General features: G+C 43.5%; 1 protein-coding gene across 4 annotated transcripts in view; it reads left to right on the top strand.

The window, feature by feature from the left end:
* The window catches only part of vps35l (VPS35 endosomal protein sorting factor like), a 57,133-nt gene that overhangs the window by 19,237 nt on the left and 10,394 nt on the right, over nt 1–27,502 (top strand). For all 4 annotated transcript variants that reach the window (XM_033041200.1, XM_033041197.1, XM_033041201.1 and 1 more), the window contains exons 20-26: nt 742–804; nt 4,698–4,783; nt 6,644–6,724; nt 7,260–7,323; nt 8,402–8,500; nt 9,015–9,092; nt 10,341–10,455. In XM_033041200.1, coding sequence (XP_032897091.1) covers nt 742–804; nt 4,698–4,783; nt 6,644–6,724; nt 7,260–7,323; nt 8,402–8,500; nt 9,015–9,092; nt 10,341–10,455 — 586 coding nt within the window. The remainder of the gene's footprint in view (nt 1–741; nt 805–4,697; nt 4,784–6,643; nt 6,725–7,259; nt 7,324–8,401; nt 8,501–9,014; nt 9,093–10,340; nt 10,456–27,502) is intronic.

Here is a 27,502-nt window from a genome sequence, read left to right as displayed (position 1 = left end):
TAGGCAACATCTGTCGATACAATTGGACAGTTGACATTTTGGGTTGGGACCCTTCCTCAGACTGGAAACAAAGCATCTGTGTTTCTCTTTTTCACAGGTGCTGCCTGAACTGTTGAATGTTTCCAGCATTTTTAGGTTTTATTGCATATTTCCAGCATCTGCAGTTTAATTGTTTTTAGTGTATAATTTGTTATATCTGCAAGGGTTCAGGTGGACATAGTGCCTTAATGATAGGCTTCTTGCTAATTTTGGTATCAGATGATAAAATCTAATGCCATATCACAATGTAACAACCTTTATCACATGTCTCATTTGGTCTGATCCACTCCCCATGTAGTATGAAATTAGCAAATACTAATAGAGATTGGTGAAAGTTTCTCGCTTCTTCACAATACTTTGCAAATGTTTAATCTTTTCAAATATAAATGCCCATTCCCCACTGGTCAGTCGGACAATTTCTGTGTTGTGTGTGTGCTGACCTCCCCATTCCTGGAACTGGTTTCTTGCTGTCTGCTGTGTTTAAGTTGTAACATCTTAGTCTACGATGCCCACCCTTTCCTGCTCTCAAATGCATCATTTGCATATTTTTGCCTGGGAACTTTCTAAGTATCATACATTTTATGGTATCAATTTTACCCAAATGTGTAATGAGAAAGGACTAAAGTATTATAAACATGTTGAGAAATGTATGAATCTTATTTGTTTGCTTGCCTTTGGCTAACATTCTTGTTTTGTTTACAGCTTCAATCAATTATAACAAAAATACTCGATCAATTCCATGATTTTGCGGTTTTGTTTTCGATGGTAAGTTGATGGAAATCTTTCCATTTGCTTTTTCTCAGGATCAAGAATCATAATCGTGCTTATTACCAATGCACACATCATTAACATGAATTAATCAAACAAGCAAAGCTGAAATGTTTGGTTCAGGTTTGCTGGGTGTCCTGCTATGGGCCCTGGTTGTTCTGCTGAAGTTGAGCAGTGGGTACTTACAGCTTCTGCACCCTTTCAAAACTTCATTCATCAATGTAGAACATTGTTTATTAAGAACATTTGAAAATGATTTTGCTTGAAAATGTGTGCTTGCTAGTTGCTCTTGCTATAAATAAGAGTTCAAGGATTGTTCATCTTGCCTTGGATGGCAGTTAGATGGTTAAGGGCAGACACAAGGCATTACTTAAACATTCAATCGTCCACTTGAGGAGAGACACTAAGACCACCAGATGTAAGGGTGTCACCAAAGGCGGAAGAGAATTGTCACCTTCTAATTCTTGTGGCACCATGATTATCAAACTGGAAACTGTGGCGCATCAGCATCAAGGTTTGTACATGTTTCCTGCAAATACCACAACCCAGATGATCTCCGAAAATCCAGCGTGATCTCACTTGAGGCAGAACCAAGTTTCTCCAGTTTAGTTAATCTGGTGTCGTCACCTGTCAACGTGGACAGTAGTTGCAGTGATGTGGACTGGACCAACAACTCCAGTCTGATGATCAATCACTACATTTCACATGCTCTTCAAATTAAGCTTGTTTTGGTGCAAAGGCTTGAACAAACTAGTTATAAAAATGGTACAATTTAAAAATATATATTTACATGACAATCGTTCATACAAGACTATTTCAGTTTTTTAATTATTTCTCTTATTTCTTAAAATGTATTTATTCACATGGTGGACGTGGCATTGCATTTATATTGTACTGAATCCATGTTAATGAAGTTGCACGGGGTCTAATATTAATAAATATTACAACGCAAGGATTGGATGCTGCCGATGTGCAGTTTATGACCTGGTTTAAAACACATGACAGCGTTGCTGTAGTCAATGGCAGAGAGAAGTTGCAGCAACCGCTGGGGCAACTCCCTCTGGAGAAGTCCGACATGTTGAAGGGCTTTCTGCATCATCAGGAGCATTGTGGAGATGATTCAGGGCCGCTAAATAACGGCTGCCACTGATGGAATTGTCAAATTCCAAACCTTTTAAAGACTCTAAATATTTATCAGAGATTGAAGAGTATATAAAACTTAAAAGAAAAAACAAATCTAAAGAACATGTAGGTGCGCATTAAACCTAATTCACCTTTGGATTCCTTTTTTACAGCTTGCAATTTATCAATCCATGAGAAATAAAAATCCTTCCGATGATTTAACCATAAAAAATAGGTGCAGGAGTAGGCCATTCGGCCCTTCGAGCCAGCACCGCCATTCAATATGATCATGGCTGATCATCCAAAATCAGTACCCCGTTCCTGCTTTCTCCCCGTATCCCTTGATTCCGTTAGCCTTAAGAGCTAAATCCAGCTCTCTTGAAAACATCCAGTGAATTGGCCTCCATGTTTTGTAACTAATAAACTCGCTAATAGTATTTAAAATGACCCAAGCTTTAATCTGAAGACTCCACTATCATTCCATTCCATGTAAAGGAACGGTTTCGAATGGTATGGACTAAACGCAGGCAAATAATAGTCTGGATAAAGCATCTTGATCAACATGGACGGATTAGGCCAAATGGAGTGTTCCCATGCTGTATGACTATTATAATCAACCTTGCATCTCCTTGGATCTAGGGCAGAGTTCTCCAGTGAATTTACAATGCAAATGTGAGACATATGGCCCAAGTTGCTGGTCTTTAATGGATCTCATCCTACAGCCCAGTAACCAATCAGTTTACTTTGCATGCATGGAAATGACAACACTTGTTGATATTGTACGATAAGATACGATACGATAGAACTTTATCCCAGGAGGGAAATTAATTTGCCAACAGTCATACAAAAAAACACAAAATACATGAAACATGAAAATAAAGTGACGTGTGGTAAGGCTTTGAGGATGTGCAAAGATTGATTGAGGAGGTGGGAGGAGAGGGGGGGGGGGTCAGTCTTAGTCCCAGTCTACCCCATGACAGAAGGGGTACAGTTTGAAAGCCACAGGGAAGAAGGATCTCCTGTGACGTTCTGTGCTGCATCTTGGTGGAACCAGTCTGTTGCTGAAGGTGCTCCTCAGGTTTACCAGTGTGTCATGGAGGGGGTGAGCTGTATAGTCCAGAATGCTCCACAGTTTGAGGAGCATCCTCCCCTCCAAGACCACCTTCCATGAATCCAACTCCGCCCCCAGGACAGAGCCGGCCTTCCAGATGAGTTTGTCTTCGCCCTGCTGCCCCAGCACACAGCAGCGATGAAGATGGTACTGGCTACCACCGATTGGTAGAACATTTGCAGCATCTTACTGTAGATGTTGAAGGAGTGGAGCCTTCTCAAAAAGTACAGGCGGCTCTGTCCCTTCTTGTACCGGGCCTCAGCGTTCCTGGACCAGTCCAGGTTCACTCCCAGGTATTGTACTCCCTGGTCAACTGCACATCCACACCATGGATGGACATCAGTTAGGGTGATGTTGGGTCAGGGTAGGGGCGAGGGTAAGGGTACGGGGCGAGGGTAAGGGTACGGGGCGAGGGTAAGGGTAGAGGCGAGGGTAATGCTAGCCTTACACTGACACATTGCCTTTGTGTTCTTTCAAATCCCTGGCCTTTAGATTTGGGACAATGCTAATGGGTGTAAATGGAATTTTGAGCTACTACTTTTGATCAAGAGTGGTATTTGTATTCAAAGTAGAAACTTTGTTTTAAGAAATGCTTATACAATGGAGCGAGTGATATGTTTTCATTCTGTTTCATTTTTCTGTGTGATAGAAAACTTCAAAATAGGGCATTAGACAAGAATTATTAGGCCACTTAAATATAGAAAGGTAGATTTTTTTGGGTGCCCTACTAAAATACGTCATTGCTGTGTAGATTGGAAAACTCAACAGCTGAACAAAGTACTGGACTGCATGTGCATTTTACCACCCATCTTGTTTCTATGAACACTACTTTGCTCATTTGAGTGATTAAATGTGTATTGTTTGTAAGCTGGGTATTAGTGATTGGTATTTAAAGGAGAAAACAGTAGTTCCCAGTTTGAATTAACATTTGCATTACCTCCTCCTCAACTTATCGTGAAGTTGTTTGTTTATTTGGTGCTTTCTGTCTCTCTGCCACTCTGGATGACTTGCGGATTGGCCATATGTGCTTCAGCTCTGATGTTAACAGTGATTAGAGAATCATTGGCAGACCAATGTGCACGGGTCTAGTTGTGGTTTCTTGCTAGCTGGATCCCAGGGGGAGGTGTTTTGATGCCACTAGCTGCCTCTGACCATGGTCCTGAGCCCAGCTCTGAGGTCTTGGGCAACCACAGGGTGACTCTGCAAGATAAAGCTGCAGGGATACTCTAATCATCAATTGTGCCAACAATGTGGGTTTAATTTGGTTGAGATAAATTGTGCAATGTTGCTGTAATGCTGACACACATTCTGTGCTGTACCCCAGCTTGCTCCCACCTGGTCAGGTGTACTCTGTACATGCACGTAAGGGTATACGCTGGAGTTTCTAGGACTCCTGGCATTGCTCATTAGATTTTGTTGTGATGGAATAATTTAAGTTTGTACTCAGCGTTTTTGTTTTGGACTGGCTGCAAGTCTGTAGTGTTACAAGATGTTTGTTAAAACAAAGCTATAATTCATAATAATACAGCAATTTTTTAAATTGTACATTGAAAAATAGTGAGGACGAAATAGCGCAATGTAAATAAACATGCTGTGCTGGACTTGAATACAGAACTAATGCTTTGTTGATATCCTCTCCCATGTGCTCCATCCTCAGGATAAGTTCCTACCTTTCCTAGACATGGTCCAGAAGGAGAGTGTCAGGGTGGAGGTGTGCAAATCCATTATGGAAGTCTTCATCAGGTACGCACGAGAAATATGTTCAGCCGGCTTCATCCTTCACCTCATCCCGCACATCACATGTTGCCCTCTGTCCTCAGGAAGGCGTCACAGGTCCATCAAATCACACACCACAAGATTAACAAACAGTTTCTACCCCAAGTCCATCACCACTCTGAACTCTACACTGAACACATACCCCCCATAGCCAATATGTTGTACTGCCATAACAGAAAACTGGAATATATTACACATTCTGACTTGATGTTTTCTTGCCGTTTTTGCTATTTGTTATTCATTATTATTTATCTGATACGTTGGAGCTCCGCTGGGGCAGTGCGCCTGAAATTTTGTTGTATGTATTTACAATGACAATAAAGTATTATTATTATTATTATTATTATTATTCATCTTCCTTGGCTAAGGAAGAGGAATAATACAATCTATTTATATTTAATATTTTAAAACAATGCGCCTAGTTTTAAACCATTAATTGTAGAAATACAAGTGTAGTTTAGATGATAACATTCCACGTGTAATTCAGAATGATCTTTGAGAGATGGACAGCATGACTATGAAAGGACTCTGTGTTTAATGCTCCTTGCTGCAGCCCAGTCATGCTGCCAATATTTAGATCAGACCCTTCAAACGTTTAGGTTTATTATGACAGCAAAAGGAAAGATCCAAATGCAGCAAATATTGTTCTCAGCATTGTAGTTCCATTGATACAGAGCAACATCGTCAATGGGATAGAGGTGAATCAGACAGTAACATAGCTTATGGAAGGAAGGACCGTTCAGAAGTTGAAGAAGCTGTTCCTGAGTCTGGCGGTGCGCGCTGTCAAGCTTTCGTTCCTTTTGCCCAACAGGAGCGGGGAGAAGAAGGAATGACCAGGGTGGGATAATTAATTCTGTGATTATGTTGGCTACCTTTCCCAGGCAGTATGAAGTGAAGATAGACTCAATGATGTGAAGTCTGGTCTGTGTGATGGACTGGGCTACATCTACAAATCTCTGCAATTTCTTGCGGTCTTGGGCAGAGCTGTTGCCAAACCAAGCTGTGATGCAACCAAGCATATGCTTTCGATGCTGAATCTGTAGACGTTTTAGAGAAACTGAATTTCTTTTGTCTTCTAAGGAAGTAGAGGTGTTGGTGTATCTTCTTTCAACTTTGTGCAAATGCAGGCAATGTGATGTCTGAACTTTCCCCATCACACATCCTACTGTCCTACACTGTAGATGATGTTTCCAGACTAAACTCATTCAATTACTTGTGTTATAGTCATCGCTCTCTACATTGGGAAGACCAGTTGCAGATTGCACTTTGCTGAAAATCTGCCTGTATACAGTAATTGGAACATGAAGAACTGTTTAGTCAGAGGGTAGCTAATCTGTGGAACTCATGGCCACAGAGAGCTGTGGAGGCCAAGTCAGTGGGTATTTTTAAGGCAGAGATAGACAAATTATTGATTAGAATGGGTGTCAAGGGTTATGGTGAAAAGGCAGGAAAATGGATTAGGAGGCTGAGATCAGCCATGATTGAATGGCGGAGTAGACTCGATGGGATGAATGGCCTAATTCTATTCCTATAACTTGTGGACTTGTGTACACTGCTCCAACTTTCTAAATTCTAACCTCTAAGGTATTTAAAGAAATAATTCAAATCATATTGCTCTGTTGGACAGGAACTACAAAGCAATACCTTAATTTAATCATTCTTGGTGTCAAAAACATAAGATCTTCCCCTCATACTTGCTAGTATTTGCCTTTGTGGCCCAGTGACCTGAGCTGCTGATGTTGTTAAATAATCTCCAACATAGTCGCATTTTTATTCCAACAGTGCAGCATGTAAAACACATTTGTGTTTGTTTATTTGGTATTCTAGGCAACAGCAAGAAGTAACACGTGACCCTGTCATACTTAATGCTCTGATGCACATTTGCAAGACAATGCACGACTCTGTCAAGTAAGATGGTTCTGTGTACAATTCCCTCCCTAAACTATCGTCATTTTAAAATGTTCTAATCGTAAGCAGAATGTAATATTTTTGCACAGACAGTAATGAATCTTCCTGCTAGTTGGTAAACAAATGTTTAGTCTTGGATTAATAATGAATCTATAAAATTATTATAGAAGACAATATTGTTGGTACTAGATTGCGCTGGGCAGATGCAGATTCACAACAGTGCCTTGAAGGAGCCAGCAGATATTCTAATTGTCATTTACTGTGGGTTGCTTCATGACCATCACGTGTAGCACATTCACAGTTTAGCAATTTGCTTTTCATTTCTGAACTACAATATTTAATTACTTTTTCAATTAAAGGGCTTATTAGTAATTAAATGTTTTCTAAATTTTATGACCAGGTGCCAAGGGAATTTTAAATTTTGTTTTAATCAGCATCTTGGTTTACGGGAGAATCTGTTGTGATACTATTTATATTGCTTATTTTATCCAGCTTAGTTACTCCGACTAAGTGTTGTGTACACTGTTTTTCACAGTGCTTTAACACTGGAAGATGAGAAAAGGAGCCTTGCGGTGTTAATAAATGGATTCATCAGAATGGTGAGTAGTTGATGTTAATGTACTGGCTGTGGGTGTTGCTGGATATTGAAGATGTTTGTTATGGGCCTGTCGCACTTAGGCATTTTTTCAGCAACTGCCGGCGACTGTCATAGTCATAGCAGGTCGCTGAAAAACCGGAGACTGGACCCCCCCCCACGACAATGTCTACGACAATGTCTACAACAGCCTACCGTCTAGTCGACGTCAAGCTCCGGCAAGCTACCGACGACCGGCGACCCATTAGGACGTCCATCTACGACCACACCTACGACAACCTACGTCCACCCTCGACAAGCTACGACCCTGTCGGCGACAACTGAAGACAATTCAGTCGCCGGTTGACGTAGGTAGTCACCAATGGAATTCACCGAAGTCGGCACTGGCGACAACCTACATCCACCTGCGACAACCCACGACAGCACCTACGTCAGGAGAAGTCAAGCTATGCTCATTGGCGTCAAGCCCACAGTCGCCAACTGTTGCCGAAAATGTTTGGACATTTCAAAATCCAACAATGACCAGAAAAACACTACGCTCTTTGGGCGACTGAGAAGACTACTCGCGCCATTCAGGCGACACCCCGGCGACCATGTGGCGACAGCCTAGTCGCCTAAAAAATCGCCTAAGTGGGACAGGCCCTTTCGTCACCTTGTGTCATTACTGCTCACACTCACTATACACTCCACAGGTGTTCATCTGCTATTGATCTGGCTGCAGAAAGATGTGGACAAATACCTTTATTATTGCTACAATCCACATGTACAGTGACATCTGGAACATTTAAAGAATATCTATAATTTGAATTTTGAAGATGTATTTATTTCGACAGTCTCGTGCAATGTATGCCACAAATGTCCATAAAACCTTTTGCCACACTTCCTCGCAACTTGTTACCCTCGTTCCTATTCACAGGTTTATTATAACCCAGGAAATGTATGTCAGATTAATTCTACCAAATAATTAATTATGAATGACATCTACCTCTGAATTACCCATTCCACCTGTACAAGGACCACAGCAGTCCACAGACAGGCAGGCATCTTTAAACAGATACAACTCTGCATCTTTTCCTTTGCAGGTTTCCTTTGGCCGGGACTTTGAGCAGCAGCTAAGTTTTTATGTGGCAGCCAGAGCAACATTCTGCAACTTAGAACCAGTTCTTATCCAGCTGATCCATGTGAGTGAAAAACATCCCATTCAAAGCTGTGCTCTAGCTCAGCCGGTGTGATCACCATTGCATTTCAAAACCTGTGCTTGGGTCCGCACTTGGATACAATCTCAGTTCAGGTTACAGGATAGAAGCTGATGTATTCTCGCTGCAAGTTTCATGGTGCTTGCACCACTCAATGTGCTGCAGCAGGGGGTGCTGTTGGTCAGCTATTCTGATTCACACCGACCAAACACAGCTTCATTCACTGAAATTCAATGCCTCCAAATGCTGCAGAAATTATGGCAATTATACATTCAATTCCATGAACAATTTCTATTTCAAATGTATTCATATTTGAACCAATTGAAAAACTTTAATTATACTTCAGATAAATTAAACAAAAGATGTAATTTTACAATGTTTTAAGTGTAGAGAAACTGTATTGTGAATTGGTAGATTTTAAACAACTGGATATTACTGAAATTACACTAGAAAATAATAGAGGTGTGTTGTGGACATAATGCTTGTCTATTATGTACAGAGGGTGAACCGACTAGCGATGGAAACAAAGAAAGTCGTGCGTGGCAATCACTCCAGAAAAACGGCTGCATTTGTCAGGGTCAGTGTAAAATGTCATTACTGCTTGCAGGAATATTGATGGTTTAAATGTTGCTCTCAAATGTGGGTTGTTGTGTTAACTGGAACATCCCTTTGTCTATACAAATCTCACATTCAGCGATTTACATGTTTTAGGAGATAATCTTCATATATTTGCCCGATTCTTGTCCACGTCTCTCTGAAAATGACATGACGATTACAGCTGTCCATCTGCGTGATAGCCACATTACTCAAGGGATTGGCAGAGTGACAGTCTCCACTGAATGCCACTGGCTGTGATTCTGGGGTGCGGGGAGAACAGCAACAATGGTTCTCAGTTCATTTCTTACAGCCATTTTGCTTTCCTGATTGATATAAGCTCAACATCAAACCTGGTGCATTAGTGATTACTGAGGGGAAGGGATTGTCTGCTTTCCTTCCTTCCTTCCTCCTCCCTGCCTCAAGGAGTATTGCAAACCGAACGTTTGTGCTCTGAACGCAGAGATGCTGCGGCTCCTGTCTTGGTATTCAAGCAGCTGTGCAGTCTTGTCTCTCCCTCTTTGCAGCCTCAAGCTATTTCTCTGACTAAGCACGATGCAGTGGTAAATTAATAATCGCTGCCATCTCTGGTAGAGTAACCGGGTGACCTTGAGGTCCTACAAACACACCTATAGAGAGGCTGGAGGGAGTAGCAGTCAGTAGCACTGAGAAAGCATTTATCTTCACTTTTATGTTCTTCACATGCATTTAATTCTAAAGTTGTGATTTACACCTCGTCTTCCATTTGCCTTTGATTTAATTTTAAAGAAGCCTAACATCTCTCAATGGAATTGTAATTTGAATAATAGCTATTCTGCATAAAAACAGGCCCTTCGGCCCACTGTGTCTATGCTGGCCATCATGCCCACACATACTAATCCCATTTGTCTGCATTAATTCCAAATCTGTCTATGCGACCCACTTTAACCCCCCCTTCCTATACCCACACTGACCTTTCTGTCCAGGGCCTCCTCCATTGCCAGAGTGAGGCCACAAACAAACTGTAATACAGCACAACGTTGAATAAGTAATATCTCGTCAATACTTCCCTTCCCTCCCCCCCCCCACCTCCTCACCCCCATCCCCCCCTCCATCCCCCTCCCCTCTCACCCCCCACCCCTCAAAAAATATATTTTTTAGGAATTTTATACATGTAAATGAGTGGCAATTGTGAAGGTGCTAATGATCATGTCACTGGTCAATTATGCTGTTTTCTTTCATTGTCCTACAGGCGTGTGCTGCATATTGTTTCATTACCATCCCCTCCCTGACCAACATCTTCGCACGACTCAATCTGTACCTGCACTCTGGGCAAATTGCTCTGGCCAACCAGTGCCTGTCACAAGGTGAGATGGGAGAATAAACAGGTGTGTGTGTGAGTGTGTGACTGTGTGTGTGTGTGTGAGTGTGAGTGAGTGTTTATGTGAGTGTGTGTGAGTGAGTGTGTGTGTGAGTGAGTGTGTGTGAGTGAGTGTGAGTGTGTGTGTGTGAGTGAGTGTGTGTGTGAGTGTGTGAGTGAGTGTGTGTGAGTGAGTGTGTGTGTGTGTGTGAGTGTGTGTGAGTGAGTGTGTGTGTGAGTGTGTGTGTGAGTGTATGAGTGAGTGTGTGTGTGAGTGTTGCAAACACATCATTATCTCTGGGCCCCGGCGTGTCCTCCAGCACAATGTAACGGTAAATCCCCGTATTTGTGGAAAATAGTCTAAAACCAGTCTGAAGAAGAGTCTCGACCAGAAACGCCACCCATTCCTTCTCTCCAGAGATGCTGCCTGTCCCGCTGAGTTACTCCAGCTTTTTGTGTCTATCTTTGGTTTAAACCAGCATCTGCAGTTCCTTCTCACACATTTCTGGGATTGTTGTTTTACCTTACGGTGGTTTTGATGAACTTCAGCAAAGTGAGATGATTTCAGGCGGGCGAGTAAAGTTTTAGCAGTGGGAGGGAATCTTCAGGATGACTTTGTAACTATTTATGAATTCCTTTCAGTGCTGGTTCACCATGAAGTGTGATTCCTGAGCCCAAAACTACTTTTAATGTACTCAGCATTTGTGGGTCAGACACTTGAGCTATCCTTGCAGCTTTATAAACTGCAGCTAAAACTTCTACTGTTTGAAAGTGGAATGCCTATAATCCTGCATCTTAACGGCACTGAAGTAATCCCAACCAGAAACCCTTCATTGGATTACCTCTGTACCAATGAGTGATAGTAATTCAGGTTCATGATTATCAGCAAGGAAGCTACTATATGCATTGATAATAACATTGATTTAACCAGTGCTAATTGTGTACATTTAGGTGCTGTTCAGAGATGTTATTTATTTCAATATCATTTTCCCTGCAAGGAATGGCTGATGTAAAACTGGATTCCAAATGAACTAGCATTTTAATTGAATGTTATCATATAATCACAGTACAAGGATATTGTTTAACAGTGAATCTGTTGCAATAAGTGTTAAAACAATCATAGACAATTCAACACCAAATAAGTTTATTCAAACACAGTTCAAACGTATAGAAAAATAGATTTACATGAAAATGCTATTGTAGGACAGCCTTCACAAGTTATAGGAGCAGAACTAGGCCATTCAGTCCATCGAGTCTACTCCACCATTTAATTATGGCTGATCTCTGCCCGCTAATACCATTTTCCTGCCTTCTCCCCATAACCCTTGACACCCGTCTGGCAATTTTACACAGTATTTTGGCCTCATTAGTTGCAAGAAAAATCTTCTGCGTTTTTTTTTTGTTTGATTAATATATTTGATGATATAATCTCAAGCCAAATAGTAAGTGTGCAAACACAGATGTTTCACTTTTTCTGAAGTAATACTAATGTGAATTTATTTATTTATAATCCTTAAGTCCTTTAATTAATCTATTTGTAATTCTTGGGTCTATAAAATATTAGCAAAACTATTGTACAGACAAAAGAAGTTGAAGCTGCTCCTTGAAGCAGGGTCTCAATCCAAATGTTCAAGAAGGAACTGCAGATGCTGGAAAATCGAAGGTAGACAAAATTGCTGGAGAAACTCAGCGGGTGCAGTCCGCCTCAATCCAAATGTCGACTTATTCCATTTGCCGCGACTGTTTCAGATGAGTTCTGCAGTGTTTTTTGTTCAGCCCCTTTGTATCTTTTCTGGCTATTTGTTCTATGTGCAATTTATTGTATTGGCCAGGAGAGTAAACTTGAATGAATTGTGTGTTGAGCACAGGGAGCAGCTATAATGCAGCTGTAAATCTGTTCAGTGCTGGGTTCAATAATGTTCTTGGGAATGTTGGAACAAAACGTTTCTGTGTATAGCATTAGAATTCACAACTGTCCTATGAGTTTACAGATCTTCACTAATATTACTGTCTGCTAAAGGATTTCTCAGAAAGGGAGGTGGACATGATGTACTTTATTTGTACCTAATATCTGATGGGTCTGTTTGATTTAGACATTATTAAGTGACCTAGACGTGGAAAAATCATAGTCCTGCCAAAACAAAGTTGAAAGCATGTATGAGTAAGAAAGCACTTTGGGATCTTCGAATAGAAATGTACTGCCGTCATCTCGTTCTGTCCTCATTCCAGTCTCTCCTTCCTCTCATTACATGGGCATGACTCAAGTAGGGAAAGCTGCTCTCCAAGTGGTGAATCTCAGCTGAATTGTTCCCATCTGTACTCTTTGTCATCTTACAACACTATATATCTCATTTAACTAATGTAGCTTTCTTAAATTTACAGTTTCCATCCAAATGGTGATAAATATGAAACCACAGATTGTGGCTTGGGGTCTGCTCGGGTCATCTGTGCCACTTCCAGTCACTGTTTCTGGTCATTAGTGTTTAGGATACGTGCACTTTGAGCACCTGCCCTTCAGTAGTCAGGGCGTTGAGTATAAGAGCAGGAACATTATGTTAGTTGTACAAGGCGTTGGTGAGGCCTCATTTGGGGTCTGGTCACTCTGTATAAGGCATTTTCAGAAGCCTCATTTGGGGTCTGGTCACTCTGTTACAGGAAGGGTGTTATTAAGCTGGAACAAGTGCAGAGGAGGTTTGAGGATGTTGCCAGGACTCGAGGGTCTGAGATATACAAATATCAGAAGGGAAACAGACAGGATGAATGCAGTCTTTTTCCCAGAGGAGGGGAATCAAGAACCAGAGGACATAGGTTATAGGTGAGAGGGGAAAGATAAGAACCTGAGGGACAACTTTTTCACACAGAGCCTGGTTGGTGCATGGAACGAGCTGCCAGAGGAGGTAATTGAGGCAGGTACAATAACAGCATTTAAAAGATAGGAGGGAGACAAAAATGCTGGAGAAACTCAGCGGGTGAGGCAGCATCTGGAGCGAAGGAATAGGTGACGTTTCGGGTCGAGGCCATTCTTCAAATACTTGGTCAAGTACATGGGTAGGAAAGATTTAGATTCAGATTCAGATTCAATTTTAATTGTCATTGTCAGTGTACAGTACAGAGACAATGAAATGCATTTAGCATCTCCCTGGAAGAGCGACATAACAAATGATTTGAATAAATAATAATAAGTGTCCGGGGGGGGGGGGGGGGGGGTGATTGGCAGTCACCGAGGTACGTTGTTGAGTAGAGTGACAGCTGCCGGGAAGAAGCTGTTCCTGGACCTGCTGGTTCGGCAACGGAGAGACCTGTAGCGCCTCCCGGATGGTAGGAGGGTAAACAGTCCATGGTTGGGGTGAGAGCAGTCCTTGGCGATGCTGAGCGCCCTCCGCAGACAACGCTTGCTTTGGACAGACTCAATGGAGGGGAGCGAGGAACCGGTGATGCGTTGGGCAATTTTCACCACCCTCTGCAATGCCTTCCGGTCGGAGACAGAGCAGTTGCCATACCATACTGTGATGCAGTTGGTAAGGATGCTCTCGATGGTGCAGCGGTAGAAGTTCACCAGGATCTGAGGAGACAGATGGACCTTCTTCAGTCTCCTCAGGAAGAAGAGACGCTGGTGAGCCTTCTTGATCAGAGTTGAGGTATTGTGGGTCCAAGATAGGTCATCGGAGATGTTGACTCCCAGGAACCTGAAGCTAGAAACACGTTCCACCTCCGTCCCGTTAATGTGGATGGGGGTGTGCGTGCCGCCCCTGGACTTCCTGAAGTCTACAATGAGCTCCTTGGTCTTCTTGGAGTTAAGGGCCAGGTTGTTGTCAGCGCACCATGCTGCTAAGTGCAGGACCTCCTCCCTGTAGGCCGACTCATCGTTGTTGCTGATGAGACCAATCACCGTTGTATCATCTGCATACTTGATGATGGTGTTAGTATGATGTACAGGTGTGCAGTCATAGGTGAAGAGGGAGTAGAGGAGGGGGCTCAGCACACAGCCCTGTGGAACGCCGGTGTTCAGGGTGAGGGTTGAAGAGGTGTGCTTCTCTAACCTAACAGACTGGGGTCTGTTGGTTAGAAAGTCCAGTATCCAGTTGCAGAGGATGGGGTCGATGCCCAGGTTACCGAGTTTGGTGATCAGTTTTGATGGTATAATGGTGTTGAATGCTGAGCTGTAATCGATGAACAGCATTCTTACGTAAGTGTCTCTGTTGTCGAGGTGGGAGAGGGCGGAGTGAAGTGCCGTTGAGATGGCATCCTCCGTACTCCTGTTCTTGCGGTAGGCAAACTGATAGGGATCCAGTGTGGGGGGTAGGCAGCTTTTGAGGTGTGCCAGGACCAGCCTCTCGAAGCACTTGGTGATGATGGGGGTAAGTGCAACTGGGCGGAAGTCGTTGAGGCTTGCCGCAGTGGAGTGTTTTGGCACTGGCATGATGGAGGTGGTTTTAAGGCATGTGGGGACAACTGCTTGGGCAAGTGACAGGTTGAAGATGTCAGTCCAGACGTCTGTCAGCTGCGCAGCACAGGCCCTGAGCACGCGCCCGGGGATGCCGTCAGGGCCAGCAGCTTTACGTGCATTAGTCCTACTCAGTGCCACGTATATGTCGTAGGGGGTGAGTGTGAGGGGTTGGTGATCGGCAGGTAGCACAGCCTTGATGGCTGTCTCTAGATTGTCCCTGTCGAAGCGGCCATAGAAGTGATTAAGCTCCTCAAGGAAGGAGGCGTCGCTGGATGTGGGGGTGGTGTTGGTGGGTCTGTAGTCCGTGATGGCCTGGATGCCTTGCCACATGCGTCGGGGGTCGGAGTTGTTGTTGAAGTGCTCCTCAATCCTGAGCTTATGGCAGTGCTTGGCCTTCTTGATGCCCCTCTTCAGGTTAGCCCTGGATGAACTGTAGGCTCGAGCATCGCCTGACCTGAAAGCGGTGTCCCGTGCTTTCAGCAGTAGCCTGACCTCGCTGTTCATCCATGACTTCTGATTCGGGAATATTGTCACCTGTTTGAGGGAGGTGACACTATTGATGGTGGAGTTTATAAAGTCCAGAACAGAGGATGTGTAGGAATCAATGTCCGTGTGGGAGTCAAGGGTGGCCTGGGCTGCAAACGCCTTCCAGTCAGTGTTTCCAAAACACTGCTGAAGTGTGAAGTCCGCTTACTCTGACCAGACTTTAACTGTCCTCACAGTTGGTTTAACCCGCCTGATGAGTGGGGAGTACTTAGGGAGCAGGAACAATGAGACGTGATCAGACTGACCAAGGTGGGGAGGGGGATGGCTTTGTAAGCTTCTGCCATGTTGGTGTATACTTTGTCCAGTGTCTTGTCTACTCTAGTGGGGAAGGAGACATGTTGGTGGAATTTGGGGAGTACAGTCTTCAAGTTAGAGTGATTGAAGTCACCCGCAACAATGAAGGCTGCCTCGGGGTTGTGCGTCTGTTGATTGCTAATGGCAGTATGCAGCTCTTTCATTGCAAGGTTGGCATTAGCATCAGGAGGGATATAGGCTGCAGTCACAACAGTGGAGGTGAACTCTCTGGGCAGATAGAACAGTCTGCATCTAACCAAGAGGAACTCAAGGTTAGCTGAGCAGTGATTCTCGATGATGGTGGAGTCCGTGCACCATGCTTTATTTACATAAATGCACAGACCCCCACCTCTGGTCTTACCGGAGTCTGATGTCCTGTCCGCTCGGAGTAAATGACGCCCCGATAGCTGGATGGCGCTGTCAGGAACGTCAGTGTTGAGCCAAGTTTCCGTGAAGATCAGGATGTTGCAGTCCTTGATCCAGTTGTGGGAGGTGATCCTTAGCCGGAGTTCGTCCATTTTGTTTGCCAGTGAGCGCACGTTGGCGAGGAAAAGGCTAGGAATCGCTACCCTGTGTGGGGCTAGTTCTAACCTGGCCTTTAACCCACCTCTGCGTCCCCGGCGGTGTTTTCGTACGCTTCGCCGTCTGTTAGAGGGATATCGGCTAAATGTGGGCAGGTGGGACTATTGTTGTTGGGGTATCTTGGGCAGCATGGATGAGTTAGGCCGAAGAGCCTCTTTCCAGACTAATCCAGACTAAACCAGAAGAGTATTTACAAAAATCTGACAGTTTTGTGATCACCACTACTGATCATAACTTGTATTCCAGATGTGTTTAATTATTTGAGCATAAATCTGTCTGAGTGCTGCAGGATTCAGATGTGTATCTCCACATCCATTGTCTGGGTCTCCAGCAGAGCACTCCAGTAAATGATGCACAGTGTATTGTATGGTGGAAGTATCTGTCACTGTTAGTTTATGAAGAACATTGTTTAACTCTGGTACAGAGAGCAGTCTGGAAGTCTTTCACTGTATCTGGTGGGTCTTTTATACTTAAGTGCAGTGTCTACACAATCCATTTCAGGCTGGCTTTGTGGTTGGAATGGCAGGTTGAAGCCTCAACACAAAAGGCTGAATCTTTAATTATTATTATTATTATTAAATTGTTGAAAATACAGTGGTGATGGTTTCCGACGGAGAAGTACATTTTAACATAGATCAGAATCTGATCAGATGATCAGTCCCTTCCACCGACTGAAAATGCAGATGTTAAACTGACTTGTCTGGTGTGTTATGTGGGTTAAAATGTGAGTCATGTTTGTACTTTCAGCCCAGCTGCCGTGTGCTGTGTAGATGTCAGCTCATTTACAGCTGAATGTGGAACTGCTGATGTAGGGCTGAGCCTCGTAGCTCATTGTTCTACTCTATTGTTCACAACACTGTCCAAAATGCAGTCCATGGGGTCTGGATTATTTGTGTCCATCTGAGTGGCTTGGTTTTGTTTTGTTGTTCTAGTGTACATCACGGCAATGTTGAGACCATCGACAATAACCTGGACAATGAGTGGAGTAGTTACTCGTGTGTTATACATTTACATTCTATGGCACAGAAGTTGCATTCCTAAAGTTGCCTCCTACATTTATTGTAGATTCCTGATATTATAAACGTATATGGTTGCACAAATAATGGAATAATTTAATACAGAACACTATCAAGTACACTTTAAACTTGTCTTGTATGCTTTCAAGGTAGAGTTGTCATCTTCTTTTTGCATGTGGCGTGCACAGCCTAATGGAGGTGTCCCACTGTGCGAGCTAATTCAAGAGTTCTCCCGAGTTTCCCCTGATTCAAACTCGGAGAATTACGGTAATAGCCGCTCGTAGGTACTCGGGGCTCTCGTGGACATTTTTCAACATGTTGAAAAATCTTCACGAGTCTTCTCAAACTTACCCATTTCCCGTTTGCCAAGTACCTGCCGTTAGCGTTACGAGCCACTAAGAGACGTCCCCGAGCTTCGACGTACCCGCTATGTACATTCTACGTGCTTACCACGAGTTTGATTGTTTTTTAAAGTCGGGAGAGCTCTTGAATTAGCTCGTACAGTGGGACAGCCCCTTAAAGTTGTAGGACAACTTGTTCTATTTGATCCTATTTGATTGTGCACGCCAGGTTGATTGCATTCGTTGAAACAGGGCGGACCATGTGTAGGTTGAAATCTCCCACCCCAGAGTTGTGATGACATCTTGCCAATTACATGTTTGTCACAAAGAACAATAATTCAAAAGGGAAATTCAATTTAAGAATATATTAGAATTTGGTTCATGAATTGAAATAGTTAGATTTGAAGAAAGATTCCTTTGTATCTGTGGAAAATTATGAGATGTTTTCCAAGTAAAGTTAAATTTAGTCCAGTGGTGGATACTTTTTCTGACTGCAGTTTAGATTTTACATTTGAAGGTGAGAGTAACATCCTTTATGTTATTAAACATCTGAGCATCTCAATCCAACCATCTCGCGACCACAAACTGCCTCATTGCGATGTTTCTCCCGTGTTTGCAGATATGCTGTTGGAACAGACGAGCCTTGTTTGCTTTCTGTTTTACAGATAACATATTGTTTTGCCTTCCTTTGGAAATTGCACATGCAAGATATCACTGAGACCCCAATGGCCTTTCAGTACGTCCCACCTGTGCTCTCAATATTCCACTCTCCTGCTCTTCATAAGCCTGCACTGATTCCCTTTCCACAGATATAGTCACTTATTTAACCATCATAAATGGCTGCGATACACAACGCAAAACATCCTATTGCTGATAACATTCCATCTGTCCTTCCTGGTCACTGACTTTCCTGTAAATTCAATTCATTTCCTAAGTTTCATAACTTCAAGGAATAGAATAAGGCCATTCTGCCCATCAAGTCTTGTCCAGCATTCAATCATGGTTGATCTATCTTTCCCCTCTCAACCCCATTCTCCTGCCTTCTCCCCATAATCCCTGATAGGGAGAGAGAAAACGGGGAATTACAGACCAGTTAGTCTAACATCGGTAGTGGGGAAACTGCTAGAGTCAGTTATTAAAGATGGGATAGCAGCACATTTGGAAAGTGGTGAAATCATTGGACAAAGTCAGCATGGATTTACAAAAGGTAAATCATGTCTGACGAATCTTATAGAATTCTTCGAGGATGTAACTAGTAGCGTGGATAGGGGAGAACCAGTGGATGTGGTGTATCTGGACTTCCAGAAGGCTTTCGACAAGGTCCCACATAAGAGATTAGTATACAAACTTAAAGCACACGGCATTGGGGGTTCAGTATTGATGTGGATAGAGAACTGGCTGGCAAACAGGAAGCAAAGAGTAGGAGTAAAAGGGTCCTTTTCACAATGGCAGGCAGTGACTAGTGGGGTACCGCAAGGCTCAGTGCTGGGACCCCAGCTATTTACAATATATATTAATGATCTGGATGAGGGAATTGAAGGCAATATCTCCAAGTTTGCGGATGACACTAAGCTGGGGGGCAGGGTTAGCTGTGAGGAGGATGCTAGGAGACTGCAAGGTGACTTGGATAGGCTGGGTGAGTGGGCAAATGTTTGGCATGATGCAGTATAATGTGGATAAATGTGAGGTTATCCATTTTGGTGGCAAAAACAGGAAAGCAGACTATTATCTAAATGGTGGCCGACTAGGAAAAGGGGAGATGCAGCGAGACCTGGGTGTCATGGTACACCAGTCATTGAAAGTAGGCATGCAGGTGCAGCAGGCAGTGAAGAAAGCGAATGGTATGTTAGCTTTCATAGCAAAAGGATTTGAGTATAGGAGCAGGGAGGTTCTACTGCAGTTGTACAGGGTCTTGGTGAGACCACACCTGGAGTATTGCGTACAGTTTTGGTCTCCAAATCTGAGGAAGGACATTATTGCCATAGAGGGAGTGCAGAGAAGGTTCACCAGACTGATTCCTGGGATGTTAGGACTGTCTTATGAAGAAAGACTGGATAGACTTGGTTTATACTCTCTAGAATTTAGGAGATTGAGAGGGGATCTTATAGAAACTTACAAAATTCTTAAGGGGTTGGACAGGCTAGATGCAGGAAGATTGCTCCCGATGTTGGGGAAGTCCAGGACAAGGGGTCACAGCTTAAGGATAAGGGGGAAATCCTTTAAAACCGAATTGAGAATAACTTTTTTCACACAGAGAGTGGTGAATCTCTGGAACTCTCTGCCACAGAGGGTAGTCGAGGCCAGTTCATTGGCTATATTTAAGAGGGAGTTAGATGTGGTCCTTGTGGCTAAGGGGATCAGAGGGTATGGAGAGAAGGCAGGTACGGGATACTGAGTTGGATGATCAGCCATGATCATATTGAATGGCGGTGCAGGCTCGAAGGGCCGAATGGCGTACTCCTGCACCTAATTTCTATGTTTCTATGTTTCTATGATACCCATTCTCAGTGACATAGTTGATAAACTTATGTTTGAAATCTTCTCTTTGAGAAGAATAGTCTCACATTCTGTGTTCTCTGCACAAATTTAAAGTCCCGCATCCCTGATACCATATTAGATAATTTCCTTTCTACTGTTTTATTTCATTTTACCTTTTTCAATGTGTTAATGTTCTTAAACTGTGACCGCCATTTTTCAGGTCAATGTGATCTAAATAAATGAACATAATTTTAAAGCTCCCCTTTATGTACCTAAAATTGACAAATATTATTTTCCTTCTACATTGTAGTTCTCCTGACCTTAACATCAGTTAGTTAAATAAGCATAAAGCCATTTAGTCCATCATATTTGAATAGACTCTCTTCTGCTGAAATGTATGTACAAAATCATCTGGTGGAAGCAGACTGATTGTGTGCATCTGCACTTAAAGCAATTGAAGATAACTCACGCATGGTTGCTGGCATCTTGTGATTACCAGTTGAATGTATACCCAGTCTGACTGGATGAAATCCTCTGCTGTTACTGTAGGTGGCTGTAAAACATTATGCCATGGTAAATCTAAATCAGTGGGTAGCACATCCTTCTCTCTGTCTTAGTCCCATATCACAAAGCCAGCTGAATATGGACCAGCACGTCAAGGGTTATCAGATATTATCTATGTTGACTCTTATGAATGATTAAATAATCATTAATTTAACTCTGGAAGATTCGGTACTTTCTGGGCAGGTGGTGATAATACCTAAATTTATGCTGTCGATGAAAAGAGTATATGTTCAATTTTATTATCTTTCTCTGATCTAATTTATTGTACGTGTTCTTTGGTAGTATCTTAGGGTTTTGTCGGGTTGAAAACGGCAAATAGAAATATGAGGAGCACAAAATAATGATAAAGAGAGCACAGCCTCATAATTAAAGGACACACCTTTAGAAAGGGGATGAGGAGGAATATCTGTATTCAGAAGGTGGTGAATCTGGAATTCATTGCCACAGACGGCTGTGGAGGCCAAGACCTTGGGTGTATTTCAAGTGGAGATTGATAGGTTCTTGATTAGGAAGGGCATCAAAGGTTACAAGGAGAATGGGGTTGAGAGGGAAATTGTGTCATTTTGCCACTTGCGGGCGGAGCACCAAGGCAAATTCCTTGTATGTGAATACGTGGCCAATAAACTTATTCATTCATTCATGGTAAAATGATAGGGCATTGACCAAGCAGTGAACTAAATAGTATTGTACCTAGTTTCTACATATTCACCAAAGCATTTTAAAAGATATAATCTGATCAGTCTATTATTTTGTGTAAATGCACCTGTATTCACCTGTTACTATTGTGAGAATATTTAGAGTCTCAACACTGTTTTACAAAAGCTGCAAGTTGATTATGGTGTAATTAAGTACTTGATAACCTGGACATTTATTGGACCATTAATTTGTGTTGGTATGTAATTCAAAACCTTTGAATACATGGTTTGTAATCTATAAAGTGTCTTTGCATGAACTGGATTAATTTGGATTCAACACAAAGGCAGTTGTCAACACTAAAGGTGTCGATGTAATTTGGAGCCAGAACAAGCTGCTTATATATATTACATGATTAGTTTGTTGCTGGCTGTTTAATCTCTCCATGAGTTTATTCCTGAAATCTGGTGTAATAACTAATTTCCCTGTTGTACCGACAAGGCTGGACTATATTGATGTCCTTTCTGTTTAACAGTAACAAGATTCTACATTTATTTAGTTTCTTCAGTAATGCAAAGCTCTGAGCTTTTCATGTCTATTGGAGGATATATGGCTAGAAGTTGGGGGCTTGGTAAAAAAAAAAAGGATTTAAAGAAAGGAAGGCCAGATTTTATTTTTTGGAGTGCAGGAGGCAGAGGGGGGGATCTTAAAGAGGCGTACAAAACCATGAAGGGAGTAGTTGGGGCATAGTTGAGGAATCTGGAGGATGTTAGAGGTGGGAGGGGCAAGATGTAGGATCCTGAGTGGCATTTTTTTCACACAGGGTAGTGGATATATAAAGAACAAGATGCCAGAGGAGGTAAACCCGTGGATGAAGGGCCTGTTTCTGTCATGTTTGAGTCAAATGTAGGACTGCAAAGGCAAGGGCGATGGAAAATAAGTCTTGGTATAAGATATAGGCAGCGTAGTTTGGGAAAGCTGAGGTTTGGAGTTAGGGACGGCCAGTCAAAGTAAGGGCATTGATGAAGGGTGATAAAGGTGAGCAACACCACTAACGGAGTCGGCAGAAGTTATTTGTGTCCTCACAAGATTACTTCAGTGATATGGCAGAAATGGCATGAGGTCATTGACAGCTGAGGCTTCAAACTAAAGGATAAAGATTGCAATTGAAGATGCAAGGGAAATTGTAGGTTGTGCAGATACATTGGCAGATATCCCGAAGAGGAACATGGAGCTGGAGATGGGCACGTTGACAGTCAATAACACAATGAGAAATATGCTTCAGTTTCTCTTCTGCTTTTCAAAAACCGTGCCAGAAAAGATCAGCAATATTGAAGGGCGGTTTGTTTGTGTTGGCATAGTCCTCTCCCCCATCATACTCTACTCAATGGAGGAAAACATTGTTTCCAGTTGAGTCACCATCATTTAGTAGTAAGATTGTCAGTAGGTGATGCAGCATTGCAATTAAATTGTGAAATAAATCAGAACAGACTCACTTTCACCTTGCAAATTAAGTTTAATTTGAGGTGTTTATTTACTTGTGCCAACTAAAATTAATCTATTAAAAGATGCTGGAAAATGGCAAGGATTGACCCTTTGCCTTTTAGTTATTTTTTTCTCCTTTTAATAGTTTAGCTAGAATTCAGAACAAGCCATGTGGGAAATTAACAGTCCTACTTTGTAACAACCTAAAATGCTGCTTCAGTGAGCATATCTATGTCAGCCATTAATGACCGATTGTGCAACATATGTTTTAGAGTGCTGTCATATTTCACATCATTGCAGCGGTATTGCTTGGACCTTACCCCTCCATGCTTGGACCTTACCCCTCCATGCTTGGACGTAAGCCCTCCATGCTTGGACCTTACCCCTCCATGCTTGGACCTTAGCCCTCCATGCTTGGACCTTACCCCTCCATGCTTGGACCTTAGTCCTCCATGCTTGGACCTTAGTCCTCCATGCTTGGACCTTACCCCTCCAGGCTTGGACCTTACCCCTCCATGCTTGGACCTTACCCCTCCATGCTTGGACCTTACCCCTCCATGCTTGGACCTTAGTCCTCCATGCTTGGACCTTAGTCCTCCATGCTTGGACCTTACCCCTCCAGGCTTGGACCTTACCCCTCCATGCTTGGACCTTACCCCTCCATGCTTGGACCTTAGTCCTCCATGCTTGGACCTTAGCCCTCCATGCTTGGACCTTAGCCCTCCATGCTTGGACCTTAGTCCTCCATGCTTGGACCTTAGCCCTCCATGCTTGGACCTTAGTCCTCCATGCTTGGACCTTACCCCTCCATGCTTGGACCTTAGTCCTCCATGCTTGGACCTTAGCCCTCCATGCTTGGACCTTAGTCCTCCATGCTTGGACCTTAGCCCTCCATGCTTGGACCTTAGTCCTCCATGCTTGGACCTTAGCCCTCCATGCTTGGACCTTACCCCTCCATGCTTGGACCTTAGTCCTCCATGCTTGGACCTTACCCCTCCATGCTTGGACCTTAGTCCTCCATGCTTGGACCTTACCCCTCCATGCTTGGACCTTAGTCCTCCATGCTTGGACCTTACCCCTCCATGCTTGGACCTTAGCCCTCCAGGCTTGGACCTTAGCCCTCCATGCTTGGACCTTACCTCTCCCTGCTTGGACCTTAGCCCTCCAGGCTTGGACCTTAGCCCTCCAGGCTCAGCTGCCCTCTGACAATTCAGGAAACCCTTACACCCTTACAATGGAGGGAACCCTTATAACGGAGGGAATGAACCCTTATGACAACTCTCCCCTGAGGGAAGACATTTCTCTTCACCTCAATCTAAATGACCTTCACTTATTCTGAAAGTGTGCCCCAGCCCCCTAGTCTTTAGCAGGATAAAGATCCCCACACCTAGTCATTGAAAAACTTTCAAATAAAAGCAAGCTCTTGTCCTTATTTTCCCTTTATGTATCCATTTAAAAGTGACACAGACTTTAAAGGATTGACATTGTGAGCTTGAGCCAGCATTAATGAACAATGAGTATAAACTGCACTGAATGAACAGTCCTATAACGCCATCTCACAATGTTCCTATTGGAGATGTTGTTGTGGTGCCACGGAAGCAGGAGGTGGACCTTGCTGAGACCCCAAGGGTGATGAAGTCACTCTCACATCAAGGCCAACTACCCTTTCCTCATCTGTGTGAGTGTTACTGTGTGATTCTGTTGGGACATGAGGCCAGGGGTGGGATCATGGCCAGGCTGCAATGTGTCTTCTGCCCACACCCTGTTTCCAGCACAAACACACACTAGATTCTCCAGCCTCGTTTGTTCACTTGTAAGGAGATGGGAAGATGAGGAACCTATTCACCCCCTTGGGTTCCTGCTCCACTTAATCAGGTCATGGCCGATCTTCACCTCAACCCCATTAACCTGACCACACAATATCCTCATTGCTTCACTTCCTCAAAATGTAAACCAGGCTTTCCCCTGGACTGTGTTGGGGTATGTACCACTGTTGTGTCATTGTCCAGGTGGCACTGTGTCGGGGTATACAGCACTGTTGTGTCATTGTCCAGGTGGCACTGTGTCGGGGTATACAGCACTGTTGTGTCATTGTTCTGGTGGCACTGTGTCGGGGTATACACCACTGTTGTGTTCTCCTGGACTCATTGGCAAAGAGTTATTTTTGGCATGGGAACGGGGATTTGTGAACCTTCCATGTTTATGGTGTTGATGAGAGGGAGGGGAATGGGTGTGCCCGATAGTTGAAGCCATTTAGTTTTAAACACATTACTTTCCCCATTACATTCACAAGATGTCTACAGTGGGCCTCCCTCTGAAGCCAAAATTCAGCAGGTCATAAAAAGTTACAAAAAAAGAGTTGAAGCCGTGATTTTTTTTGGCAAGATAGTTATGTGAAAACAAAATGTTACTGAACATCTCCCTGATGAAGGTTGCTCCGGCAATGGCACGCCCAGATTTAGATGGTTATTCTACTCTCTCCTTCAGAGGTGAGTGAGGGATCTCCAAACCCACCAGTGAGTGTGAAGAATTGTACCAAGCTGGAATGTCCAGATCCTGAAGAGTCTCAGGCTGGCCGAAAGGCAGGTTGTGAATAAATCAATGTGAAAACCATCATCTTATCAGGGGCTGTAGCAACACCTGAGAGAATAGGGCGCTGTGTAGAACTGTCCCTCCTCACTTCCAAAGCCTATCTACCTTCTACACGCCACCAGCCAGGCAATAATGATAAACTTCCCACTCAGCTTGGTGAGTTGAGACCTACACTCGGTAAAACCATCCATCCGTTGTGAAGACATCCATCCACCATCTCATGTCTTTAGTCTGCACACCTCAGCATGCTGTACAATCTGCACCTGCATCTCCAATCCATAACCTCCACTGCCCAGAGCAAGGACAATGTCCCCTAGGCTAAACCGCAGCTTCTCTTCAACTGGTGCATCAGTTTGCAAATTGTCCTGGTGGCACTGTGTTGGGGTATGTACCACTGGTGTGTCATTGTCCTGGTGGCACTGTGTCGGGGTATGTACCACTGGTGTGTCATTGTCCTGGTGGCACTGTGTCGGGGTATACACCACTGTTGTGTCATTGTCCTGGTGGCACTGTGACAGGGTATGTACCACTGGTGTGTCATTGTCCTGGTGGCATTGTGTCGGGGTATGTACCACTGGTGTGTCATTGTCCTGGTGGCACTGTGTCGGGGTATGTACCACTGGTGTGTCATTGTCCTGGTGGCACTGTGTTGGGGTATACACCACTGGTGTGTCATTGTCCTGGTGGCACTGTGACAGGGTATGTACCACTGGTGTGTCATTGTCCTGGTGGCATTGTGTCGGGGTATGTACCACTGGTGTGTCATTGTCCTGGTGGCACTGTGTCGGGGTATACACCACTGGTGTGTCATTGTCCTGGTGGCACTGTGTTGGGGTATACACCACTGTTGTGTCATTGTCCTGGTGGCACTGTGTCGGGGTATGTACCACTGGTGTGTCATTGTCCTGGTGGCACTGTGTCGGGGTATACACCACTGTTGTGTCATTGTCCTGGTGGCACTGTGACTCAGTATACACCACTGGTGTGTCATTGTCCTGGTGGCACTGTGACAGGGTATACACCACTGGTGTGTCATTGTCCTGGTGGCACTGTGTCGGGGTATACACCACTGTTGTGTCATTGTCCTGGTGGCACTGTGTCGGGGTATGTACCACTGGTGTGTCATTGTCCTGGTGGCACTGTGTCGGGGTATACACCACTGGTGTGTCATTGTCCTGGTGGCACTGTGTCGGGGTATACACCACTGGTGTGTCATTGTCCTGGTGCGCTCTACCTGACGACACTGTGACGGGGAACGCTGCTAGTTACACCCACGTGCTGTTGACTGAACAAGGATTAAACATTTCACTGATTAAGCAAATAGTGGCAGATTTACAAAAGGATGTAATGAATTAGCCAAATGCTGAATGCTCACAGGATTAACGAGCCAGCCTGAAATATTATACTGCAGTAGGTTCCATGGTACAATCAGTAAACTTCTGCTTCCTGATCGCCCTTAACGTGAGTTGTTGCTATGGTGATGTTTGTATTTATGGCTGGTCATGTCTAAAGATGGACAGCTGTAAATACAAGCATCCTTCTTTGTACAGATCTAGCATTCACATTATTATCTTGGGTCAACATTAATATTCACTGCACCAACATCTCTTAATTATTGTTCAACATTTGATTTTTTGATTAATTGTAGAATAATGTTTTGTTGTTGCGTATAGATGTGTGCATTGGATAACCCTGTCAGGTTGGGTCACCTGGTGCACTACCTAACGGCACTGGGACACACTCATCCAGTCTGCACTGGGTATGTTCAAGGCTTCTACTCCAAAAATCTTTGTTGTCCATCATCGTTTCACCAAGAGAGGAGTATGTATTGAAATAAGGCCATAGAGTCTTTACAGGGTGGAAACAGGCCCTTCAGCCCAACATGTCCTAGCTACACTCGTCCCAACTGCCTGTCCACCACCTAATCTAAAATAAATTAATTGAATTAAATAATTTGCATTTGTAATGTTGATGATGTCATTGTAGGTCTAAAATAATGATCAGAAAACGGTTATTTTTTATACAGTGCATTTTATACAGTGCATTTTATACAGTGCATTTTATACAGTGCATTTT

Source organism: Amblyraja radiata, chromosome 22 (assembly GCF_010909765.2).
Source record: "Amblyraja radiata isolate CabotCenter1 chromosome 22, sAmbRad1.1.pri, whole genome shotgun sequence".
Lineage (NCBI taxonomy): Eukaryota > Metazoa > Chordata > Chondrichthyes > Rajiformes > Rajidae > Amblyraja > Amblyraja radiata.
The sequence above is the reverse complement of the archived record's forward strand: the minus strand, read 5'-3'. Positions and strand labels throughout refer to the sequence as shown.